The sequence below is a fragment of the Aquila chrysaetos genome, chromosome 5 (genome assembly GCF_900496995.4).
Source record: "Aquila chrysaetos chrysaetos chromosome 5, bAquChr1.4, whole genome shotgun sequence".
Lineage (NCBI taxonomy): Eukaryota > Metazoa > Chordata > Aves > Accipitriformes > Accipitridae > Aquila > Aquila chrysaetos.
In genome coordinates, this window is record NC_044008.1 from 72,462,710 (window position 1) to 72,487,563 (window position 24,854).

General features: G+C 37.7%; 2 protein-coding genes across 7 annotated transcripts in view; both read right to left on the minus strand.

Annotated features, from left to right (window-relative positions):
• Window positions 1-318: 318 nt before the first annotated feature.
• Window positions 319-13,230, minus strand: NOL11 (nucleolar protein 11). 2 transcript variants are annotated; one of them, XM_030014443.2, is made up of 18 exons: window positions 13,047-13,230; window positions 11,584-11,697; window positions 10,653-10,709; window positions 9,900-10,045; window positions 9,577-9,634; window positions 8,893-9,031; window positions 8,297-8,494; window positions 7,496-7,572; window positions 6,622-6,745; window positions 5,861-5,964; window positions 5,516-5,593; window positions 4,650-4,834; window positions 4,267-4,392; window positions 3,093-3,314; window positions 2,499-2,577; window positions 1,330-1,422; window positions 915-1,022; window positions 319-616 (listed from the first exon to the last, which is right to left on the minus strand). In XM_030014443.2, the coding sequence occupies exons 1-18, from the start codon at window positions 13,194-13,196 to the stop codon at window positions 503-505; spliced, it is 2,172 nt and encodes a 723-aa protein (XP_029870303.1). In that variant the 5' UTR covers window positions 13,197-13,230; the 3' UTR covers window positions 319-502. The 2 variants fall into 2 exon arrangements, with proteins under 2 accessions (XP_029870303.1, XP_040979227.1); XM_041123293.1 differs by lacking the exon at window positions 13,047-13,230 and adding an exon at window positions 12,440-13,006.
• A 1,593-nt stretch (window positions 13,231-14,823) lies between these two features.
• The window catches only part of PITPNC1 (phosphatidylinositol transfer protein cytoplasmic 1), a 92,893-nt gene continuing 82,862 nt past the window's right edge, over window positions 14,824-24,854 (minus strand). For 4 of the 5 annotated variants that reach the window (XM_030014457.2, XM_041123297.1, XM_030014458.2 and 1 more), the window contains one exon: window positions 14,824-19,307. In XM_030014457.2, the coding sequence (XP_029870317.1) occupies window positions 19,048-19,307 (260 nt within the window). In that variant the 3' untranslated portion in view covers window positions 14,824-19,047. Of the gene's footprint in view, window positions 19,308-22,277; window positions 22,397-24,854 lie in introns of all 5 variants that reach the window. The other variant, XM_030014461.2, reaches the window with a different exon arrangement.

Here is a 24,854-nt window from a genome sequence, read left to right on the forward strand (position 1 = left end):
TGTCAAAGGCATCTTTGGACAAAGTAAAAACAACATAAAAATAGAAAAATCAAAGAAGCAAACTCAAATGAGTTCATCTATAGTTCGTAACCTGAGTGGAGATAAGAGAACTCTGAAGACTCTTATCAGACTTCAACTATTAAGTAAAAAAGAAGCAAGTAGAATAAAAATGTCAATTCATTTGATGAAACATCTGTTGAAACCTTACTGCAAATAACCTGCTAATTCTTTGCTAAGAGTCATGTGGTATTTTGGGCAGTTCTTATGATTACATATCAAAATTATACTTGAAAATATAAGCAAGCATCCAGCTTCTCATCCAGTCAGAAAGAGAGCTTTTAATACACAAGTTTCAAACTTACAACTCCCATGTAGCTACAAGAGTAACCGTGCTCCTCCTATGTAGAAAACAACTTTTCACATCCCCAATATGGAGTGCTAATACATCCTCATCATAAAAGGAATGAATAAAAAATAAATGTGTTAATAATTCATTTCAAATTCAAATAAGTTCCAGCACTTCAATAGAATATGTCTGAGAGTCTTTCTGGTGGTTAAGTCTTTGTAATTCTCGCAAACTTCCTTCAATCTTGTTGAGTTCGGAGTAGAACCGTACCTGAAAAGAAGAAAACACAAGATATTTACAGTAAAATAAATCTTAATTCTTTTCATACTGTGGAACTACCTGTGGCTCTGCACAGTTTCAGATGTTTAAACCAAACAAATACAGTAGCTTTTAAAAATCAAAATGAGAAAGAGAGGCAACTGCCATTTCACGCTCAGGAAGCAGCATACGGAGCAGAACAGACATCTGATTTACTATATAATTTGTTGTTGTCTGCCCATCCCTTATTAACACCCATATTCTAAATCCATACTAAAATGAAATAATTATCCCAGAAGATGCAACTTACTTGGGCTCTCACAAACTTATGCAGGTTTGAAAGCAACTCTTTTGCTTCTGGTAGCATCACCATAACTGTGAACTGAGCATCAAGTAATAGGCACATCCAATCCATAATCTGAAGGCAAAAAAAGAAAAGCACACTTCTATTTTATGATACACAAATGACACAGATTTTGCTTTAAAAGCTGAACTCTGAAACATTAACTTCTAATGCAAAATGTGTAGTTTCATCTTTTAAGGCAGTATATTTATTTTCTGATCGTAAAAAATGTGTCACATTTGACTTCATACAGGTTATATTAATAGACAATACTTTGTAGAATGAATGTAGATCTCAGTTGATTCTTGATATTCACAAGTACTCACTAAGTTACACACCACAGAAACCGAATGAAGTACAACTCTTAGAACTAACTTCTCACCTGATTTATAGTTGGAGAGCGTATTCCAGGAAGAGTGGTATTAATTTTTTCACTGCATTTCACATACAGGTAGTATAGATACCTGAGAAACAGCTAAAAATAGAAAAGTCAGAATATTTTTGAAGGACAAACATTTAAAAGACAGGAGTTTTGTCCTGCACACAGCAATACTTGTAAGGTTTTTTTTTTTTTAAACGTATTTTTTAAAGCAACATAGATGCCTGTACACTATACATTAAAAATAAGTTTTATGGTTCTCCTACACCATCTATAGCTAGGTGTTTGAAGATTCTCAGCAATATTCAGTGTAAAGTTATATTCAGGGGTAATCATTGTTCCAGTGCTTGTGTCAGTGCAATTTAATTCAATCACAGACTTTTTCTAGGAACTTTGCTATAAACTGTATCAACATTAACAATTTTAGTCCCAGTTTCACTTTCAGTAGGCAACAATAAATTGCTAATGGTCAGAATCAGGTCAACATCATCTTGTTCTGAGTCAAATACTCTTTCTCTCTCCAAAGAATGAAATCAAGAAGATGGGTCAGTGCTAAGATCAGCTTTGTTCTGATGTGTGGGGTCTTTTGAATCACTGGAAAAGCACATGCATGCTTAGGTACTATGGTACATGCAGTTCTTGAAGTTACATTTAAGGTTTTGAGGGACAGGGGAGTATGGTTTTTTGTTTTTTTTAACTGAGAGGATCTGAGATTTAATAGTTGAGTTTGATTTGTATTACATTTAGCACTTTACACAGTGTACAGTTTGTTTCTCATATTTTCTAAACTTCTGTTTCTGATGCAATTGACTAAATTAGCATGTCTCATTCCTTTCTTAAAAAGTATCCAAATCAAGAAAAGGTACTATACTTGCTAACAAAATATGAACATTTTCCAAGTAGGCTGGGTCACAAAGGGGGTTCTTATTTACATTTTCAAAATAAGCAAGGACTAAAAAAATTAATAAAAGTTCCATATGTAAGTGGAAAAAAACGTGACATTCATTAACATTAAATCTTATTAGGCATCCTAACTTCATTTTCATGCATTAGTTTGTGATTCGGACTCCAGTAAGAGTGGCAAGTTTCTGATATACAATTGAAAAACTCTTCCCTTTCCCTCCCCGCAAAATAATAAGGGTTTTTAAGGTCTTTGATTTTAACATACTTACAACAGCTTGCTGAGCTGGAAGGTTTTTCAGATGAGGCAAAAGAAATGTTTCACTGTAAGCTGAATGGAGAACAGCATTTCTGTGCAGTACTATTAAGGAAATAAAATGGCAGGAAGAAAATACCAGTTTCTACAAACGGAAGTGAATTCTAGTTAAAATATTTCTCTAGGTTCTTTGAGAGAGGTCCTATTTCAGCTTTTTGAATCTCCCTTATTTCTGTCATGAAATATATACAGCTACTGAAATATCACAACACAGCTTGAACAGTTCTGTTTACTGCAAGTATGTAACTGGCTAATGTGTTTCAACAGGCAAACATCAAAATCATTGATGCTATTTTCTCTTGAATAGACAAAGTTTCATTACACTTTTGCAATATTGTAATAATGAAATTTGTGTAGATGCTTTCTAGAAGTTAATTGTTTCTATTTATATTCTAAACAATTTTTTACGGAGTAGGAACTTCTCTTATTGGAACTTCTCAGAAATTTTCAACAGTAACAGAAGATATGTCTTTTAGTAATACTAAATATAAAAACATTCACATCACATACAATGCACTGACTTTCCTTCATTAAAACATACAGAGGATACAATAACGCTGCCTTCTGTGGTCCAACAGGACAGAATTCACCATCAGACGTCAGATGGGTTTCCTTTGTGATTTTAGTATCCCAGATGTCTTGTTCCAGCTCTGCATTGAAACCATTTTCTACAATTTCAGTCTTAACTTCTTTATTATTGAATTCAATATCAATGTAACAGATTACAGATTCTAGATTCACATCTATTCTTTGAAGATAGGCTTCACTAATGCTGTAGAAGAAAATTTCAGACATTTAATACTTTTAATTATTAGCTTTAAAATCAACAATGCCATCAACCCAACAGTAGCACATACTATGAACTCTTTGAAACTTACTATAAAAGTGAAAACATATACTGAAATATAAAGTCTTGCAGAATGAATAAAGGACATGACAGAACAGTTAATATTTTGTAATTATTAACCTTGAACAATACATGTACTGCTCTTATTCCAGCAATGTGAGTTACTGTATTATTAGACATTCATAGGTGTTCAGTCATAGGCTGATTTAAAGGTTACACCCCATTCAAGACTGTTATTGTATTCTGAAATTAGTGGGACTGCTTCAACCCATAAGACAGTTTTGATTTTCCTAATATTTAGAAATAGTATTTTAGAAAGTATTTGACAATTCTAAGGTATGAAATTAAATAGATCAGATGTTTCCAATAAAAAAAAAAATCCTTTTTGCTCTGGAAGCCTAGAGGAACGGTTACAACAGTCTTGTCTTTTGGTTACAGTGCCTACCTAAAATTTCATCCTTTTTGGAATATGAAAACCATTTTTGTCGTGAACTTAGAAGAATTGTGGGGGGGGTCGTTCTTACCCCAGGTAAGCTCCCAATTAAGTCTGTTGCACAGTAAACAGATAGTTGTAACAATATATGTAGAAGGATGCGAATGCCATTCAAGCTGGCAGTGTTACCAAAAGGCATGTTCATTTAATTACCATTTACATAGTTTTTAGAATTAACATATGCAACAGACATCTTGTAAAAAGTTTGTCAGTCTGCAAGACTGCAACATACATTGTAGTCAGAATTAAGAATTTAATGCACAGTATTAGTTGCTCATCTATAAAATTAAAGCCATTCTTGGCAACACACAGCTTTTCATTAAGGGGTTTGGTTTGGTGAAGAAGAAAAAAAAAGAAAAAAAAAAAAGAGTGATTCCAACTTGCCTTAAAAATACTTTCAAGCAAGCATAAGTAATTTCTTCAGGAATATCTGGAAACCGTTGTAAGCAGATTTGTAAGAGATGCACATCTTTTTTCTCCAAAGCAACAGCCATTAAATCTGGACATAAACTGCAAGAATATGAAAAGAATAGGCTGCATAGTTCATACCCACTGAAAACTACATTGACAACTAATGCAGAAGTATTAATCTTGTTTTACACAAAAAATCCATCTGGGAAGTGTGAGCTTCATCAGAAAATAAGCATAAGCACCTTTGACAGTAAATTCTGATAATTCAAGAATGCTTTATAAAGAACTGGATTTCTACTTTTTTTTTTTTACTTTTAAAGACTATTCCTTATAATTAAAAAATGCAGAATCATCACCTGTAAGACAAGTCTCGGGTTTGGACTATCTGTAGCAGGAAATTTCGAGGGTAGTACTTTGGATTTGTTTTACATCTGTTTATAAGAGCAGTTATTACACATCCAATGGTAGCTTGGAAATCTGGCATCTGTGCTTTTGACATCAATTGTCTCAATTCATCTTCAAATGCAGTTGTAGAAGCGTCCTGAAAACAGCAAATACTGTGCAACTCAGAAGTACAAGGCATAGGTTTGAGAACTGTACTATTACTAATTAGACCAAGTAGAAACAGAAGTATTTTGGAATTCAAGCCAAAAAAATTTACAAAAAACCCCCTCACCACTCTGCGTTTTGATAGTCTCTCTCAAGCATGAGAGCACCAGTTGAGGGTAATTACTCACTCTGAACTCAGGTAAGCAGTATTTTTCAATAATTGCTCAGGGATTATTTGCCTCTTACTTCAGTAACACTATCAAGATGTCCAGCCACAGGTAAACTATAGGTACGTTCACACAGGAAGGGATGCAACTTGAAGCATCATAACACTTGCAGCAAGTTTTAGAAAGGAACTAAACAGCTTATTGCTATATTTGCAGTGGAATTCCTAGCATTCCTACTTTCTAGATCCAAAATGTCTTCAACAAAATTAAAGCCATAAAATAAGAACCTAAAAAAGCTTAAAAAAAAGCAGAGTTCAGGTGAAATATCCTCCCACCTAATTTACTGTTCTAGCACAGTAATAACAATATCCTCCAACTCACCTGTTTAAGGCAGCTTTGTCAACTTGATACGTGCAAGAGGACATGGAAAGATGAATAGCTTAAGAGACAACTAGAGTATTCTGAGAGTGTCTAAAACACTACTTCAGGTTATTTGGTTTACTTACTTTTAGATTTAGCAAGAGCTGCCCAACTGATAAGGTATCTGGCTGTACTTTAGCAACCGTGTTCCTTTTTGATCTTAACTATAAAGAAAAACAAAAGTTACTATTCAGCTGGTATATATTGAAGGGTTTCAGTCAAGATAAGCAGGAACTTCACGTGACAACTTGCTGCACAGATCACAATTAGTAACTGGGTAGTCCAATGCCAGAAACAGCGTTAGAAACAATGAGTGACAAATACAAAGTGAAATTTCCTTCTGCTACAACACCTAAAAGTAAAAGTAGCAGCATGGGGAAGATGCAAGAGAAACAAAACAAAAACCTCACTTGCTCCTAATGCTAACTTACAGTCATTTTGGACTCAGATTTTAGAGCTACAGACTGCTGTGACTGAAGGGAAACCACCAGCTCTTCATCTCCAAGGGTATTCCAGTTCACAAATGAAGACACATCTGTGAACACAAAAATGAAACTTTATGAAGGTAACACTTAAAGCATATTTATTAAAGTATAGATATTATATCAACTTCTTATACTAATAGTTATTTTCTAAAGTATAATCCAAGTCATTTTATGCTAAAAAAGTTTCCAGTTTTATCTCAGCAGCAGGTATTACTGTTTTTCCATTTAGCCTCTGGGAGGAAAAGAAATAAGTTATTACACAATTTATGGTGAGCATTACTTGCAACAACATTTTACCAGTGCAATGCTAAATTAAAGAGACTACGACAGCACAATTTTAAACTAAAGTTTACAAACTAAGGTTTGAATTTGCCCAATCTAATCACAAACTCTCTGAAAATAATTTATAGGAGATAGCACTTCATTTTGCCTTCAGTATTCATAGCTAGCATTCCAGTACTTTCAGTAATGCCAGTATTTGAATGACAACCCAGGCTAAGTGAAGCCACAATAAATTCAGACATTTGTGTGCTTTGCTGTTCTCAGCAACAGCAAATTTAAACAGCTAGGAACAGAATACAGTGTTAGGTTACTTCAAGCTGTTTAGATTCAATTGATTTTATAGGACTGTAGTAAAGTAATTTTTACACAATTTCAGAAGTTTTCCTTTTACAAGAACTTTTCGCTGTAATTATAAAAATTCTTACCAGGGGTTTGACTGTCCTTGAGCTTTCCCACAGCAGCTGCCAAAGATGACGTTTCACACTTGTACATAATCACTGTTAACACTTTCCCATGAGTAAAAAAAAATTTTTCCTCATAACACCACAACTAAAAAATATTAAAACATATCATTAATGAGGAGATGAGCAGAGAAAGTGTGTTACTGCACAAGCTGATGTTTAACTCCTTACTGCAAAATTCAACTAAAAGTTAGCAATCAGATTATTTTAAACTATTTTCGGTAGGTTTAACACTTGTTAGCAGACCTTCATTAACTGTTGATTTTAAATACAATACGAAATAAGAAGCGTTCTGTTGAGTATTTTCCAGGGATGTCTTAAAGTACAGTGGCTGCTCCGAGGCATTAAGTCCACTTGATAGTTTTATTTTTTACATTCCCTCTTGTGCAATTTTAAGAAAACACCAGTCAGCTGATCTATTTCACTAGCGCATTTATTACTTAGGTGTCAGTTTACTTATCAGTTGACACGTGAACATCTTGAAATGCTATTTAGGGAGATGCAGAGATCATTTAGACCATCAATTGCAAGGCATCTCAACAGAATTGATACTGGCTGGGTTTTCTGTTTAATTAGCCATTTCATTCTCATCAAATAATCAAGACCATCAGAAGTGAAAAGGTACTGAATTATAAAAGAAATTGCCATAGGCCACCATTGTCCTGCTAAAGATTCTGACAAAAATAGCTCATCAATGGGTCAATATTAGCTTTATCTCAGAAGCTGGCATTCACTGCTCTTCCAGACAGAAGCAGAACTCTGAAGCCCACCAGTCTCTTCACTGCTATCACGCCAAATGCACAAAGCTTATGGACCACAAATTAAAGATTGAACTTACTTGTCCACTGGTTCCCAGAGGCAGTTCCTTTGAAGTTTGCAACGTCTGAAATTTTGTATTCCATATTGTTAGGCACTCTAGGGAAAATAAGAGACAGGTATTACCCAAAAAGCAACAGAAATGCTACATTTGCCTTTGCTACTTTCAGTTAAAAAGAGTTGAGGAAATAGAAACAACTGTTTCAAAATAGCTCAGTCAGTAATGTATTCAACATTAGGAACCAAGTCCTTCAGGTTAGATCTCAAGAAAAATACTTAAAGATGAGTAAGTTTTCCAGTGAAGAGCTTTAAACAAGAAGCTCTGGCAAGAGGGACAGCAGCCAGTGTGGCTTCCAGTCAGGAAGAACATTTTGTCATAAAATGCCACGATCAGTGGCTTAAATTTCGGTGATCCCACACTTCGGAAGTTTAGGCATGAGACTGAAGTGTTTATTTTACTTATTTTAGACACTGATTTCTTAGCAGACATTAGGTCTGTTTCCCCACAAAGGTCCTTTTACAAGTGTCCAAGTCCTCCTTTTAATTGCCCTCCATCCACGAGTTCTCTCGCTGCATGTTCTCAACTTTGTTTCACAAACAGCATGCAACCAAATACTGAAACACAACAGCGAGTATAGTCCTGCAACACACTACGCGGTTCACTGGTAAAGGTTATCTTTTGGCTAGTGCTCTGAACAGCACAGCTCAACTACGAACTAGTTTCAAGAGTCAACTAACATTTTATTTGCACTATTTCCTGCTTAGTGCTTTGCCTAAGGAAATTTTAGACCTTACAACATCTTAATCTGATTTTTCAAGTTACCTTTGGATTCTTCACCAGATGCAGCTAGACTTCCTAATACCGCAACGTGGTCTTTATCAAGAACAACAAAAGAAGTTCCTTTCAGAACACTTCCAGATACCGAAAGGTTTAGTAGTAGTGACTTGGACAAAATTTGCTCTTCCTCTTCAGTATTTTGCTGCAGAGGTATCAGAACCTTGTACACAGAGTCATTGGAATCTGTCAAAGAAAAGTGATGATGCTTTTATCATCTATTATTGTGGAAAAAATATTTGATATGATATGGCAAGAGGACATCCAAAGAGAACAAAATCCAGCGAGTGCTGAAAGAAGAAATAATACAGGATATTTAAGGGACATGTTATGATGCAAAGCAGCAAAATAAAAGTATAGCTAGCACAAGATCTGCAACGTACAAGTCGTAACACTTAGGAACGGTCAGCCCTTGCAGCCATTAAAATATCAGGAAGATTTAATTACAACTTCTACCACTAGCTGTTTTATGAAAGCTTAAAGAGCTAAAAAATGTTAAACAGTAATTAATAAATGTCAACATTTTATGTCCTTCCATACAATTCTTTGCTTTATTATCACATCCCGTTAGAGAATTAACTTACACAAACACAGAAGTGTGATTATTTGATTTTTTATATAGGCCGTGAAGCTCAGTGGTTTAGATAATTCCTGTTGTTCAAGCTTATATCTGTGTAGACTATTCATCTTAAGTTTCTGTACGTAGACAAAAAAATCCCCATCCTAAAACAAAAAAGAAAATAAAGTTTTCCTTTAATTTACACAAAGAAGAGATAACAGAAATTCAGATATTGGTAATGATTAACTTTGAAAGTTAAGCAAAATTAGGAATTTGTGTTTTCTATAAGACATACAGCCTAATTCAGAAAAGTTTGCAGACTCAAGCATGTAAAGAAAATGCTAATTTGATGAAACAGTTGGATTCACAAGGAGAAGCATTTAAATAAAGACAGATTCATGTATAACTCTTTTTTTTTAAAACATAAATCCTATTTAATAAGTTCTTCACAATGAGCAAGTATTTGAGGTCAATGAAGAGTCACACAATCGCCTACTGTATTTAATCTTAATCAGGCTCCTCAGCCCTGAAAGCAACCCAACTTCAATTTAACTGTTGTATCAGAAACAATACATATATTGGATATTGATTAAATCAGGATAATGATTTCACTAAAAGCTCTTAAAATCCAATGAAACAGGTGATGGATTTTAGAAAAAGCACTTAGATTTGCTGCTATGAAAGTTTTTTAAAAAAGTATTCGACTCACTTTCTCAGTAGTAAAAATTAAGACAGGTTGTTGGCCTTCCATAAAAGCTTCACTCCACCTAAAATCAGAAAGCTGTATGAATGTCTTCTAAATTCTAGGACTTACACCTAAAGTCATATCACTATTCCTTAGGCGGCCTCTAATTTTTAGGCTATCTGTATAAATAATTTTAAGATTTTAAAAACAATGTGTTGGAAAAACCCACCCAACCCCAAGATCCTGGTCTTCAGATTTCTCTCCTACTCCCTCAAAAAAGGGAACAACTTTCATCATCATCAATTCCTCTGAGCAAGAAGCAAACTTCATAAAGTTGTGTCACTTACTTGATGACTTCGTCCGAGATAACGTTTTCAATTTCTTGTTGTGGGGCTTCCAAAAGGACATCTAAAGTTCGAACACCACCTCCTTTGAATAGTACCACTGGCCCTCCATTGGGTAGTGAATGTATTCTGTATACATCAGCTGAAAGCTATATGGAAAAAAAAATTTGTATGTTTTTCAGTACATTACCTTGAAAGCTAAGTGTTTCATCAGTGATTTTTTTTTTTTTAGTTCTTTCAATAAACGAGTAACAGAAAAAAGATGAACCTGTAAGAGTCCTAATAACATAGGTCTAGTAGATGCCCATTTTGTGAAATGCTATGAATGTCGCAGATCACTACCAACAAAAAGCCAGGAAACCGTCCCAATGAGCATCACACTTCTGAATCATATCAGAAAAACCATAATTGAGGGTAAGGAGTTCTAACAACTGCTATACAGCACAACACAAAGCGCTGTTTAACACATCCAGCAGCAGAACAGAAAAATCTACATTTGAATGTAATTCACCATCTTTAAAGAAAGTCCTCTGAAACTCTGGACTTGGGATACAAATAATTTTAAGAATAATACTTTGATGATCAAGTCTCTCAGTCCAAGTGGATTTCTTGCAATATTCCAGAACATCACGAAGTGCAAGTTAAGACAATGGTCAGCTAAAATATAATATTACTAGTACTATGAAAATTAGCAACTCTTCCCTCCACCAGGATTCAAAATGTTAACACAAAAGTGAACATACGCAAGAGACTTACCGTTGCTTTAAATACTTTGTCCAAGTTAATATCTTTGTTCTTCCATATTCTTAAAACCTTTAAGAGAAGCATCATTTTTTAAGCACAGTAAAACAAGAATATATAGACTTTTCAGCACGCAAAACACGAGCAATTGAGTGTCACTGAAACACGGGAGGAAAATATACAGAAAGTATTCAGAGTAACCTTAGCGGAAACTGACCCAGGGAAATTTGCATGGGAAGAAGCTGAAGCAGGGATGACAGGAACACAAACCAAGCTCAGAAATCTTGAATTGGAAAGGGAGGATAGGAAAGAGTAAGGTTAAGGAAAAAGATACAGCAGAATTCTCAATAAAAGTAGATCAAAGTGATGGAGGCAGATTAAGATACAGATGACCTGATCTGGAAGAGAATGTTTCAAGGAGAACAATGAAAGGTCAGGAAAGATATTTCATGAGCAACAATTAAAAAAAGCCAAAGGTTCAGCACATGCTGAGGAAACACTACAAGTACACAAACAGGAAATGTTTAACTGTAAAATATAAGCAGAAAAACAAGGATGCAGGTATGAACTATTTTAACCACTTCAGTACCATAACCATGCAGTTCTAAATGTCAACCAGTCTGCAACAAATCATTTATCCTTCGAGAATGCATGCATGAGGCATTCTTCACACAGAACGCTTCCGTTTTCAAAAGGCTACTGCATAACTGGTGCTCAGCACAGATGATCTTCACGTAGCTAACAAAAGAACACTGTGCAGCCGTAGAACTGCACATTCCTGTCCTCTCAAAGAACAGAGATAACCTGAACTGCGAGAGGGTGGTGAGAGCTCCGTACGTTTACATTTAACCAAAAACGTAGCACCGCTGATTTCTTCCCTATTGACACTCACTTAAAAGACTCACTATATCCTTTTTTCCCATTAAGAAAAGATAAAGGATCTCACCTTGTCATCATGAACAGCTATATATTCATGAGTTTCAAAGTTGCATACAACCGGACATGTGATAATCTGCCCATGTTTAACTGACCAACAACCTAGTGGCTTCTGATCTGAAACCTAGAAGAGTCAGAACAAAGGCACTGTAATTAAAATATAGCATGGTACACTTTGGGGATTTTTCCCATGACAGAATGCAAATGCAAGGTAGCCACATCTGATTTGAATGAGAATATTAAAATATGGAAACTGCTATACTCAGAACTTCCGCTTGAGCATTCCTGTTTCTCACTTTAATACCAAAAATTTTAGAGTAACATGAAAGAACTCTACATTAATTAGAAATTATTTCTTTCGACACGAGAAATAACTTTGACCTGTAATAGTCAGATAGGTTTATGCCACAAAGCACAGGTATAACGCATGGCTTTTCCAAAGTGAAGACATTACTTTTAATCACTAGTGTAAGTTACTTTTACTCACTAATACAATCATGCATGGAACCGCGCTTTTTCTCTTCCTATTTTAGTGTAAGTTATTGAGACCAAGAGCAATGAATTTTACTGTCTAAACTCGTGTTTATGTATGATTTGCATCTGGCTGCTCTGAGGGTACTCAACCCCCTCTCCTTGGCCTAGGGCTACACTGGGCGTATTTACCAACATATTTATGTTCTCGTGTATGGCCTCAGCAGTGGGACTAAACAACCCAAAGGAGGCTGTATCGTGAATCCACTAAGATACAATCCCTAGCCCCATGAATGTGAAAGCCAATTAAAGACAAAAACCCCAAATATTTTCCTAAAATTTCTTACTATGCTCTACTGAAATAGACGCATACATTAAAAGACACCAGAACATACTTTTAACTTCAAGTGCTGCAAACTAAAATCTTTCATCCTCCAGCCAACAGTGAGGCAGCTGACACAAAACTGACAGCCGGACAAAACGCACATCACCCTGGCTACTGTAAGGAAACGTCAGGTACCCTGCAGCTTCGGGATGGAAGTATGTCTTGGAATGGGGAACGGAGAGAGAAAATCAACAAGAGGACAAATATGCAAGCAACCTCCTAAGCCGACACCCGCTCCGCTGGCAGACGGGCCGGGGGACAGCGGAGGAGCGCAGGTGAGCAGGGCTGGACTGGGCAGGACTGGACTGGGCCGGGCAGGACCGGGCCCCCACTCCCCGAAGCCAGCGCCGCTCCTCCCCGCCGGCGGTCCCGCCTCCAGCCGAGGGATGGCGGCCTGCGGCCGGGCGGGACAAGACGGGGCGAGGGGAGGCGGGGGGGGGGCGCCCGGTGACAGGCGGGCCCAGCCGTCCTCCGGCCGGGCCGGAGGGAGAGCGGCCCTGAGGTGCCGCCGCCGCCACCGAGGCCCTGCCCGGGGACTCTCCCACAGGCCGAGGCTGCCCGACGGCAGCAGCGACGCCTCCCGAGGAGGAGCGGCCGGGGCCGGGCCGGGCCGTTACCTTAAAGAGCGTGGCCGTCCTGCCGCGGTCGGTGAGCAGGACGTGGTCGGGGTCGGGGCCCGGCTCCAGCGCCAGGAGGCCGCCGCCAAGGCCGACGCCGCCGCTGGGACCCAAACCGCACAGCGTGAAGCTCTCGCACAGCGCCGCCATCTTGGCGAGCCCCCGCCTCTCGCGAGACTTGGCACGGGCCGCTCGCCGGGGCGGCACACCGCGCATGCGCCGCCGTCCACAGGCAGCGGAAAAGGCCGAGGCCGTTCGGGAGTTTCCGGGCGCGGCGCCCACGAGCGGGAAACTTGGCGTCGCGACTTGGTGCGCCGCTATCGTGTGGTCGTGCTCTGCCGGGTCGGGACTGTGCCAGCTCTGCCTCTTCCCCCTGGAGGAGTGGGGAGGCTTTGTCAGCTGGCACTCGCAAAGGACGTAAAAATCCGATGCGTTCCAAACGTTTTAAACTCTATAAAATCCAAGAAGAGCCATTGATTTTTCGGAACACCGTTACAAAGCGGGACTGTCAACGGCATTTAGGATTTCCCCTGTTCAGGTGTTCCCAGTGCATTTCGTGCATGGTATTAATTGGATCGTTGCCTCAACCAGTGTTCTGAAGAGGTGTCATTTATGTGCAGGCTAGCACAGGGACAATTAGGTAAAAGGCTTCTAGTTTTGCATCTACACAATAAAACGTGGCTGGTTTTAAGACTAATTAAATGTATTTCTGCCTATGAGATGCCTCATTTTTGTAAAGAATAAAGGGTGGAATTTTTTCCCCATGCAAGAGCGCAATGCAACTCCAACAATTTTAGCAGCAGTAGGGTCAGGTCCAGGATTTTAACCGATTTATGATGCATTTTCATGCGTTAGTATTTTATTTGCGTGCAAATTTTAATGAAGCCCTAGCAACACAAGCCCAAACCGTAACAAAACATCAAGTCAAACCAAACCACCAAGAGATCAAGTCAGGCCAGGTCCGACCGTTGGACGTGTTACTGGGCTAGCTGTTGTCCGCTGTTGGGAAGCACGTGTTGCCAGCACTGGAATTTCGGGGTCTTGCCAGTGGCGTATCTGCCTGCTGGAGAACCCAGCCGTCATTCCAGCTCCCGGAGGACAGTCGCGACCGCACTTTGGCGGCAAGGCCTCGGCCGGGGTCCGGCTGTCCGCGGGGCACGGCCCCAGCACGCTGACACCGAGGGGCTCTTACTGGTCGGGCAGGGCTGCGTGGTTTCTGCCTTAAATATTTTCTAGGTCTATGTTTGTTCCTCGTGTCCCGTTCCACGCGCGGTTTTGAAGCATTTCTATACTGAATATGCGACCACCAGTTTTCTGGTGCAGAGGAAGCTTTATTTCTACGGAGTAAGCCTCTACTTAAAATGCTTAAAGAATCATTGTACCTGTGAAATTTCTGTTGACTAAAATTAAATGACTTGTAGACAAGTCTGAGAGGTTTTGAGTGGTCTCTTTTCCAGTGTTATTTACTACAACGCTGGGCTGCCAAACCCTGCACAGAGACTTACATTCCCTACTGAAACACTTCCTTCTTAACCAAGTGGTCATTTACAAATGAATGGGCTAGCACCAGACTGATGGGGCACCTGCCCTGATAAAATCTGTAAAAAGCTGAGGCACAACAAAACCTTGTAGATGTTTTAAGTGGTTTAAATTTTCCTTGCAAAGCCAATTCTTTGTGCGATTTAAGTTTGAGGAAGTGACTTGTAGAGCTGGAGGTAGAAACGCTAATGGGTATGTTCCTTGCTAGAGGAGACCTAGTAAAAGAAAACAGCCACAATTGTAAAGAATAATTGTTGGTAGTTTATTTACAACAAAATGGAAGGGAAAATACAATATTAAAAATAATAAATAACTTGGAAAAATCAGAAACTAAGTGATATGAATGAGAAATATGACAATCAAATTCTCCTGCTGAGCCTTGCATTCTTTAACATGCACATTTCCATTTCAAAACTTGGTCCTTCTTTGATAGCCATCATCGCTCTAAATAAAAGAAATGAATTACCGGACACTCAGAGTCACCTGGAATTCTCACAGAAATGAAATAAAACAATGAAACCTGTTTTAGTGACACCACAAAACTACAGGAGATTGTAATTCAATGACCATGCTGTTCATTTAAAGCAAAACATTGTTAGACTTACTTAGCTATTTTAACTTACACATATAAAACCAAGTCCAAACAATGGAAACAGAAAAGCTCCTATTGACAAGATCATGAATTCTCTCTTACTGCACTCACTAATTCATAAAAAAGCATATACATTTGGCTTATTTCAAATGATAGCACATTATTTTTAAGTTATAGTGCAGCAAGCTTCAAAGCAGTTTTAACAAAATATAGCGGCCTTGTTACAAACTAAAATTCAAGGAACAAATATTTTCATTTCAAAATCTCTACAGCAGCAATTAATGCAAATTGGCTACTAGATGTCACAAAATCACCTTCCAGAATAATCAAAAAAGCCAAAGAATAAGTCAAATAGTTTCTTTCCATAGGATTTATCCAGTCATTTACAAAATTAACCATTACATTCATTAAGAAATCCCATTAAGTATCTGTTTCAGGAATGTGCTGCTCCTCATAGTCTTTATGGATACCCTCCTTTTTAATTTATTAGGAGACCTACCCTTCTAAAGACTGCAATGAATTGCCAGTTATTTTGTAATGATTGTTCTACATGAAATACATAAAAGTACAAGCAAAGCTGGGGGGAGGTTTTAATAGAAAGCCAGACAAATTAATCACATTATTTGCCCTAAACTGTATTCTCCTTGATGGAAAATTCCTTGTCAAGCCCTAGCAGAGCTGTATCCTGCAATACTTCAGTCACTGTGGCAGAGAATAGGAACACGGCTACTGCGACTATTCACCTTTGCTGTGTGGCACCATACTCTGAAGATGCACTCACTAAATAGTCACGCCATTTATTTCTGTGAAAGAAGTGATGAACACCTGCAAAATGCTCTCTTTCTCCTAACAAACATGTTTGAAAATACAGCAGAAAGCCCTGTGAAAAAAATCTGTAATGAAAACAACCCCTTTGCCTCAAGATGTTATACTGAAGTATTCAGGCCTTCCTTTTCATTTAGTTTTGTGTGGTTTTGAGTGTTTGCTGGGAATATTCTAGAAAAAGTTACCGTACCTTAAAACCAACCAACCAAGCAAAACAGAAGAAGATATTTGAAGATCACCTTGACCAAATGGGTGGGGAAAGCAAAGCAGAACACAGCAGAGGGTACTTACGCAGGCAATGAAAAGCCTGGGGTATTTCTTATCCAAAGCAACGAAACATTACAGATCTTTTTATTTGCCTTCATTAGGAAGCAACATGGAGGTGATGTGGCTGATCGTGATCCTTGTTGTGGCCAACAGTGAATTCAGGCTGTCGGGTCAACAAATCTGGGACTCCTCGAGAACAGCGCTGCTCGGTGGAAGGGCTACAGCAGCAGCACGTGCAGACCGAGACACAGCATTGAGCAGCCTGTCATTTTTAACATGACATGATCGGTGTCTTTCTCCTACACCTCTGTCATGCAGCTATTAAGATGTGTCCTATTCAGGTATGTTAATAACTTTCATACATCCCTTATCCTCAAACCTACTTAATAATGACAATTAATGTATCCACGTGGGATTGGAAATCAATCAGTTACATATGAGTAAAGGTATGACTGCTTTGGTCTATTAATCTGTGTCAAACCCAGATGCCAAAATGTATATAGAAACAGTAACATGTAAGCACAAGGACATTATGACTAGAGCTGAGCAAATTTTTCTTTGACAAAGAAAAAAATAATTGAAAAATAGACTTTCAGGTGGAGCAGACCTAAACCATTTCTATATAGGTCAAATTCAGGAAATGAAAAAACAACCAAACAATATGTTATGTTTTCAAAGGTTTCCCTTCTCTGCCAATGTTCCAATCTTGCTACTAAATAAATAATAGTAGTAAAAAGATTAGACCAGTTATATTCATTAATATATAATCTGCACACTTTTTAAGCTGAAATCATAAACTAATGCAGGAAAGTTTTGTTTGCATCATTACAGCGGCTCCTTTTTAAACAAAACAATCATCACCCATTAGTTTACTAATCACACAGAATTACTAGCTCTGAGAAGAAAAGCAAAGCAAAACATGGACAGCAAGTGGGAGAGTGCATGAAGTCAGACCACAGCTAACCTACAGAGAGCTCCCGGATTTTGCTAGCTACAGGATTTTAACTATCAAACAAATACACACTTGTTTTCAGTGCAGGTTGGCAGTGGAATTACTTCTCCTGCTCCTAAAACTACCCTATAAATATCACACATTCAATGTAACTTCTACTGGATCTACAGCCATTGAGAAGTTCAGTGCATTTAAGCCAGTCAAATCACAGCATTGTGCTGAGAAGATGGCACAAATGTCCCGTCCAGGTAAAAGGCCATCCCTGAACTGATTGTTCATTATTCAATGGTAGTTCAGCTCTGAAGGACTTTTTTTTTTTTTTTTTTTTTATTAAATCTATGTACCATGTCACCATTGGTACAAAGTATCACCCACTTCGATCATATGATTTGTGTAACAGCTATCATTCAGGGGGAATTGAACAGCGGCTTATTTAAAGTCTACTACAGCTACCAACAGAGATAGATACTGACAGCATTCACGAAGTAGCATTTTGTATGAAAGAGAACAAAGTACCCCAAATGGGGGTCAGCGGGGAAAGTTTCTCACTGAGCTTGCATTTTGAAAAGGAAGGAAGGAAGAGGCCATTTCTGCTATTTATTTTTCTCCTCCTTCCACAATCTACACTTCCCTACTGGGATACATCCTTTTATACGTTTTAATTCCTGAGATTGAAGAGTGATTTCACACACAGACCAGGAAGAGCACTTCTGTTTCCTTAACGTCACCCTACACGGGACTGAGCAGCCCCACGATTCATTTGCTTTTTAAAGTGACTGATTTTGTTCACCCCTTCCCTAGATGATGGTAAAGCCTGGAACCGGCTTTCTGTTAGCGGAGATTGTGCTGTTTAGGAAAGATGCGAGGCAGGAAAGAAAAAGGAGTCCTGTATTTTCTTTCCTTTACATTCAAGGTCTTACAGCGTAACTACCACTCTTCTTCCAGTGAGAAAAAGACAGAATTCATTGGCTTTGCTTCTCAACTGGCTCAATTTAGCTGCTTTTTTTCAATCTTACACATGGAACGCCATTGATGAACACCAAGACAGACTTAAGAGATCACAAAAGGACAGGGGAGAGCTATTAAAATACATTATCTACAAGAAATAGGTGGTTTCTTTTACAAATCCTGTGCAAGATAGAAATAATTCAGTGGCCTCAAAGTCAGTATAATTAATTACAATTGGGGCTTCAATACAGTGATATTTTAGGTTTGAAAAGTTTTGTTTGCTAGCTAAGCCCCAAATCCTGAGTCATATTAAGCAAAATGTGAATCTGAGTGATTGCTGTTGGTGTTCAAGTACAATGAGTTACAGGTCAAAGGTTTATGAATACACAGGAGAAGCCTGAGAGTAGGAAGGATTTTAAAATTGGCTATAAAAGAAGAAAATGGGAGGGGTTTTTTTCTGTTAACCCTGCATTCTAATTGGCACTAATTTGCCTCAGAAGTCCTTGGCAGCTTTACTAAATACCTACTCCTAATTATAAATGCTATGACCTAGATGAGGATTTGTAGGTAGAATACTGCTACAGAAAGATTTATTTTCTTTTATAGGGTTCCCCTCAGACTGTTTCATTGTATGTCAGTAAGATGCACCATATGGCTTGAAACACTACTTTAGGAATATATAAACTACGTTCTCTTGCATGCATTTCTCTGAAGGTTTTAAGGATCAAGTCTGAGGAAAGAAGTAACCTTTCCACAGCAGTAAGATTATTTTAAGCAAAAAAACAACCAACACACCACCATGACCTTTGTAGAAATTGAGTTACGTCACTCTTGCTGTGGTAGACATGGCTTATCAGGAGGAAACATGCTGGGTTAATTTAAAGGTTTTTTTTCGCTGGATCTGGAAGAGTGAGAGTTTCTGGAGCAGACTTTTTCCGAGGCCGGTCTTTGGGAACTGTTAGGAATTCAGGAGCATCTGTGGAGAGAGGAGTTGATGGAGCACTAGATGGAGCACTGCGGGTTGAAGAAGGCATGGAAATGTTAGAGATAGATATTGCAGGTGGGAAAACCCCAATCTTCTTGTTGGTAGCTTCCTGAGTTGCTCGTTCAAACTCTCGGACTTCATCCATTGTCATGTCTTCAACAAGAAGGAAGGAAAGATAAAGGCAAGTTACAATCATTTCAAATGATCATTTCATTAACTCAGTTAAACTACTTCCATCCACATTCTAAATCAGGGAATGATTGCTTATCATGCATATCATTAAGTGATTCTCCACATGAATACCTTCCTATTGTAAGGCATTGATTGGAGTACAATAAGCGGCCAACGTAAAGGAAATGAAGTTAAGTACATTAATCACATACTAATGGTTCTTCTTCTGCCTGGGTCTGAACTGAATAAAGATTGCTACCTCTGTAATTGCTGGAAAAACCAAGCTATTTCACAGGCAATTAAAGAATACATTTAGATACACAGTCAGCAAGTAGAATTTTTCAGAACTTCAAAAAAGATAAAACTGATAGGTTTTTTTTTTTTCATTTAGATTATGAGCATGAATGAGTAAAGGGTTGTCATCGGTTTGTTTGTCTACTGTAATTACCAAGGGATGAAAAATTCTCTCTCCCGCCATGCACAGCTTCTACTGACTTCTAGTTGCACCTGCATGCACATAACTGAGGCCGTTTTGCTTTTCTACTAATAAAGCCTAAGGAATTCCCTCTCACTTGATAAAGCCACAACATGCTTTCCAACTTTTCCATCCAGAATCTGCACTTAAACATTTACGGCCAACTGACAAATCCACTGCTTAACTCCCTGCAAAATAGAGGCAAAATGACATGAGAGGTTAAATCCACTTTGCAAGGGAAAATCGGGTCCACAGAAAGCAGTGGAAGTCTTCTCATGCAGGTGACAAATGTGTCACAGTGCTGTAGAAACCCACAAGAGGGCAGAGCGATCCCAGCATAGATGTGCTCTGAGCTGAGCTGGGCAAAACTTTTTCGATAAAATCCCAAACGAATGACATCTGCTACAAACTGGTAATTTGAGCAAAAAAATCAGCAAGACAATTCTGAAACCTGCTGCTTCAAGTCTACATTGCCTGCAAGAAGTCCACTGAGCCAAATGAAATAAATTTTATGGTTTTCAGTGAACGTCATGTTAAAAGTTTGTAAATGTGAAGTATTTAATTAAACCATTTTATAGATTCTTTGAGCTCTGAAAGCTCAAAAAATGAGAAATAAAAACACTAGCATTTTAATAAATTTAAAATTCTTGCACATTTGGGTCTCTGAGACACGGGACTGGCAATGGTGCTTACCATATGTATGATAAAATCCTGTACTTTCAGTCCATGGATACTTTTTAATATTACCCAGCTGCATGCATCTGTAGCATTGGCTGCAAATGTTATGTAGAAGAAGCTTTATGTTGTATTACAACATCATATTAAATAAACAAAAGCATGCATGTTGCCAGCTGCCTTTTTTCTTCCCTGCAGACAACATTCCAGGGACCTTTTCAGCCTGCATTGCCAGTTATTAGGAGTGAGGACTAAGCCGTTTTCAAATCTGCGATAAGCGGTGGAAATAAACAGATGGTCTCAGAGGAACTGTACCTACTTGTGCTGGAGACAGATTTGAACCTGTTTTGCTGTTTTACATTTTCACACCCTATAACAGTGTGTGTAGCGCTTCTGAACTCAAAGGGTTTAAAAGCACCCTGACATCAAAGGGAGCCCATGCATTCATTTCAGCTATTTTTGATTGAGGACTTCCGTACAACGTGAAACAAAAGTTGTCTTGGATAAATGAAAGTGAAAGAGGACAGGAAGATTCCTCAGTTTACTAGCCACTGAAGTGAAGACTGATTGAAGTCTTGCTAAGTGGTAGCCTCCAAGACTGTTCATTTTAAATTCAGACATGAAATACTTACTGTCCCTTCAGTTGACTTTTGCTTTTTAGCTTATACTCACTTTAAATTCCCTTCTGTTCTGATATACACTCAAGTAAAACCAGTCCTTACCCTGAGCTAAGAAGGCTCACACTCTATTTTTTTCCACTAATGTCAAATTCTGTTCTGACCTCAATGGCACTTTTTCCACACGGGAACTAAGGATGGCAGACTTCTTTCAAAGCCAAATCCTAAAGTGTAGAGCCAAAGTCAAAACTGATTCTCAAGTTACTGCTCAGCTAAGGAGTAACCTTGACGTCAGTGGAGCTGCAGCATTACAAACACAAGAACTACCTTCCTGGTTATTATTTGGACAACATCTTCTCAAGCTGGTGACAATTTTTACTGAGTAAGAACAAAGGAAAGACTTCAAACCCTTCAGGCCTTGGCCCACACCCATTACATTAGTAAAACCATCACTGAGTTCTACAGTGCAGTTAGTAGAAATAAAGGAATAATAACAACACTTCAAAAGCAAATATCACTGCATCTTTTCTACTTGCAGATAGTAGTAATTTCTAACTTTAGGCCTCTACTTGAGGTGCCCAAATTAGAAACTTTAATACTTTATGAAATTTCCAGAATCTGAATCAAAGAACCTACACAGAAATCTGCCCTTCTCCACAAACTGCTGTTATATACTTCCAAAGTATATACTCACCTTGCTGGTAGCTAATGAATGACAACATTAAAATTAGTTTGAAAAGAGTGAATAATTCATTAGCTTTTTTTCTTTTTTCCTGGTGAAGCAAACAATTTTATCAGTCCCGTAGAAATTTTCCACTCCCCATGTTCCTGACTTTTTGACTGAAGCACTCTGAAAGTTCTGCATTTTTAAACTATTCAAATAGTAGAAAGTAAAACTCCGATTTAACTTCCTCTTTATGCATCCAACTGAAATTTAAGAATTGTGTTTTCCTGGAAGACAGGGAGCTGTATATGAGCCTAACCCTACCCTTCCTTACATCAGTGGCAGTTTACAGTGCAAACAAAAGGCAGGATTGCACTTCATGGAGAAAGATTTTGTTCCTACTGAAGCAAAACTTCCCCCAAATTCCACTGACTGGTCAGCAAGATCAGTTGGTTGCTCTTCTCTGATTTGTGCAGGCCTATGAGCTGATGATGGGCAATATGCTTTAAAAATCAACATACTCTTGCTTTGGCATGGCTCTCTATTTCATCCACAGTAGATGAATGTTGGTTGCAAACTTTAATGTTGGTTTTTTCATGCATATTTTTCTCGTATTCTCGAACATCATCCATAGTCATATCTGTAAAAAGTTCAAAATTGTTGGCATTTTCCATTGTTTCAGTGCAAACTTATTTTTTTTTTTTAAGGAGAAGGTTCTAGGAACACATAGTCTTTTAGCAGAAGCCAAAAAAGGATTTAAAAAAAAGCATGGAGCAACTAGCTTTATGAAAACCGACTCATAAAGGTAGTTATATCAGCCAAGGAAGGTGTAAGAAGGTTAAGTCAAAGGGAGTCAGAGAACAGGAAGGAGTGGAAATTGTTTAGGAGTTTCCGTGTAACATAAGGTAGGCAAAAAGTATTGAAGTGCAGGCCTTGGCAAAGGCCAAGATCTTCTAAAAAGATTTTAGAAGATCCCTTGGAATAAAGGATAGGTACAGAAATATTATAAACACTTACTTACCTTTCCAGGCACTTTCAAAAAGATTTTATGTTATATTTGCATAGTACATCTCATAACCAGCAAACGTTCTTACTGTTAGAGCACACATCAGCTTAGATTCCAGAAACTAACACTTAATTATACTGGTAAAGTGAATTAATAGTGAACACGTTCAGTTTTGTAAGCCTCAAGCAATTTAATGAATTACAAGAATTAGAAATATTCTACAAATCAGGCTGATTCTACCAATAGGATCATTTATCATTGTCTAGGCATGCCTGATGTTGTCAAACTAGTGCATAATCTGTTAGGTGCTTGCTATGTAACTCTAAGCAATTATTACAGCTTTTAGAAAGATTTGTCATAAACCACACTTCCAGTAAAAACATAAAGAATCCAATTAAATGACTTGTGACCTTACTCTTCTGAGTATTCCCATGCTTTCAATAAATCTACTTGAGAGTAAGGTGTAACTGAACATGAAGGCTGTCAGATTTCTGGTCTGTTCTTTACAACGGCTTGATAACTTCAGAGCTTCATGAAAATAGCCATCAACTTTTTACTCATAGAACTTAAATAGCATTTTATTAGCACACTATACTTGCAAACATGTACCCCTTTTGGTAACATACACTGTGTTTTTGTTCTTGAGGCTGTAATTTTTCTCAAGTTTATTATGTGCCACTTGGATTTGCAAATTCCTGTATCACACCACTGCTTGTTATGTGATGTGAGGCTCTTGCTGCATTTTACGAGACAGCTTTTAAGGAAAGATATAACTTTAGCTATTATATTAGTAGCACAATGTAATATTTCATCAGTGAAAATGATATGCAGTCTAAAATTTTGATCAAAAGGAAACATGGAATACTATTAACTCATACTCTTTTAGTCTTTTCCTTTTACTGTTATCTGGAATGAAAAACAAGCTCATAAGCCATGTCAATAACATGCTAAGGATGCACTTTGCCAAGCAGAGAACATGCTCTTAATTAGTAAGTAACACTGTGAAAACAGATTTTCTTAATAATAAAGCTAAATACAGTTTAGTAAATTTAATGACAAGACACATTCATACTTACAGTATCAGTAACAGTAATCAGTCAGTAATATCCACAACATAACATGTCATTTAATAATTGATTTTATTACACTGATTATTTGATTCAGTTTAGCTGACTAGCATCAGCTCCAAGTCCTTCTCAAAATTTTATTTTAAAAGATGGTAATAGACACATTGAAGGCACACAGACACTTCAAAAACTGTATTTTTGAAAAACTCTGCCTACACACATAAACATGTCAAGAGCAGTACCACAAGAGTTTTACAGACCATATGTATTAAATTGAACTGGATGTATACAAATTGGAACTCACTCATTTTGGGTAATGAAATACTCAGTTTCTAGTCAGCAAGTCTTACCAACTTCAGAACAATGCAGTGGTATAAGGGCTGCAGACAACAGCACACAGTTACCTAAACTAACTTTCTGCACTTGCTTTTTTTAATAAATCTTGCTATATACTTAGCCTTTATTCATATCTATTTTAAGTCCAGATTTTTTAGGTTTTGTACTTAGCCTGACAATTAAGTTCTAAAAGGACACTATATTATTTAGTAAAAAGACTCACGTAACAGTAAAAATCCACAAGATAATTGTGTATCACAGTATTTAATTTGTGGAAAGAGTATTTTTGACAGGGTGCATTCAGAGTTTAGATGGGAAAATCTGTGGTTAAATGATGATTTGGGGCTAAACCTATTCCGTATGTTTAACTTCATGACCACTTAATTGTTATCATTATCAATAACTCTGCTAAAGTGCAGATGAATCTCTGCTTCCCAGTAACATTTCTTTATGTCGCACTTCAATAGATATTTTGGGTAGATGTGGGGAAATTTGTGGGCTCAATTTTTACATGAAGTCAGGCTTCTTTATTTGAAGTCAACAGTTTCCCTGACTTCGTTCGTACAGGGAAAATAACGGATCACTGTATTTCAGGTAAAAAAATGGAAAAAAAAAAATCTCTTAAGAACTCTTTCTCACTGGATACAAAATTCTCTCACTAGTTTATGGCTATCCCAAAATAGAAGATA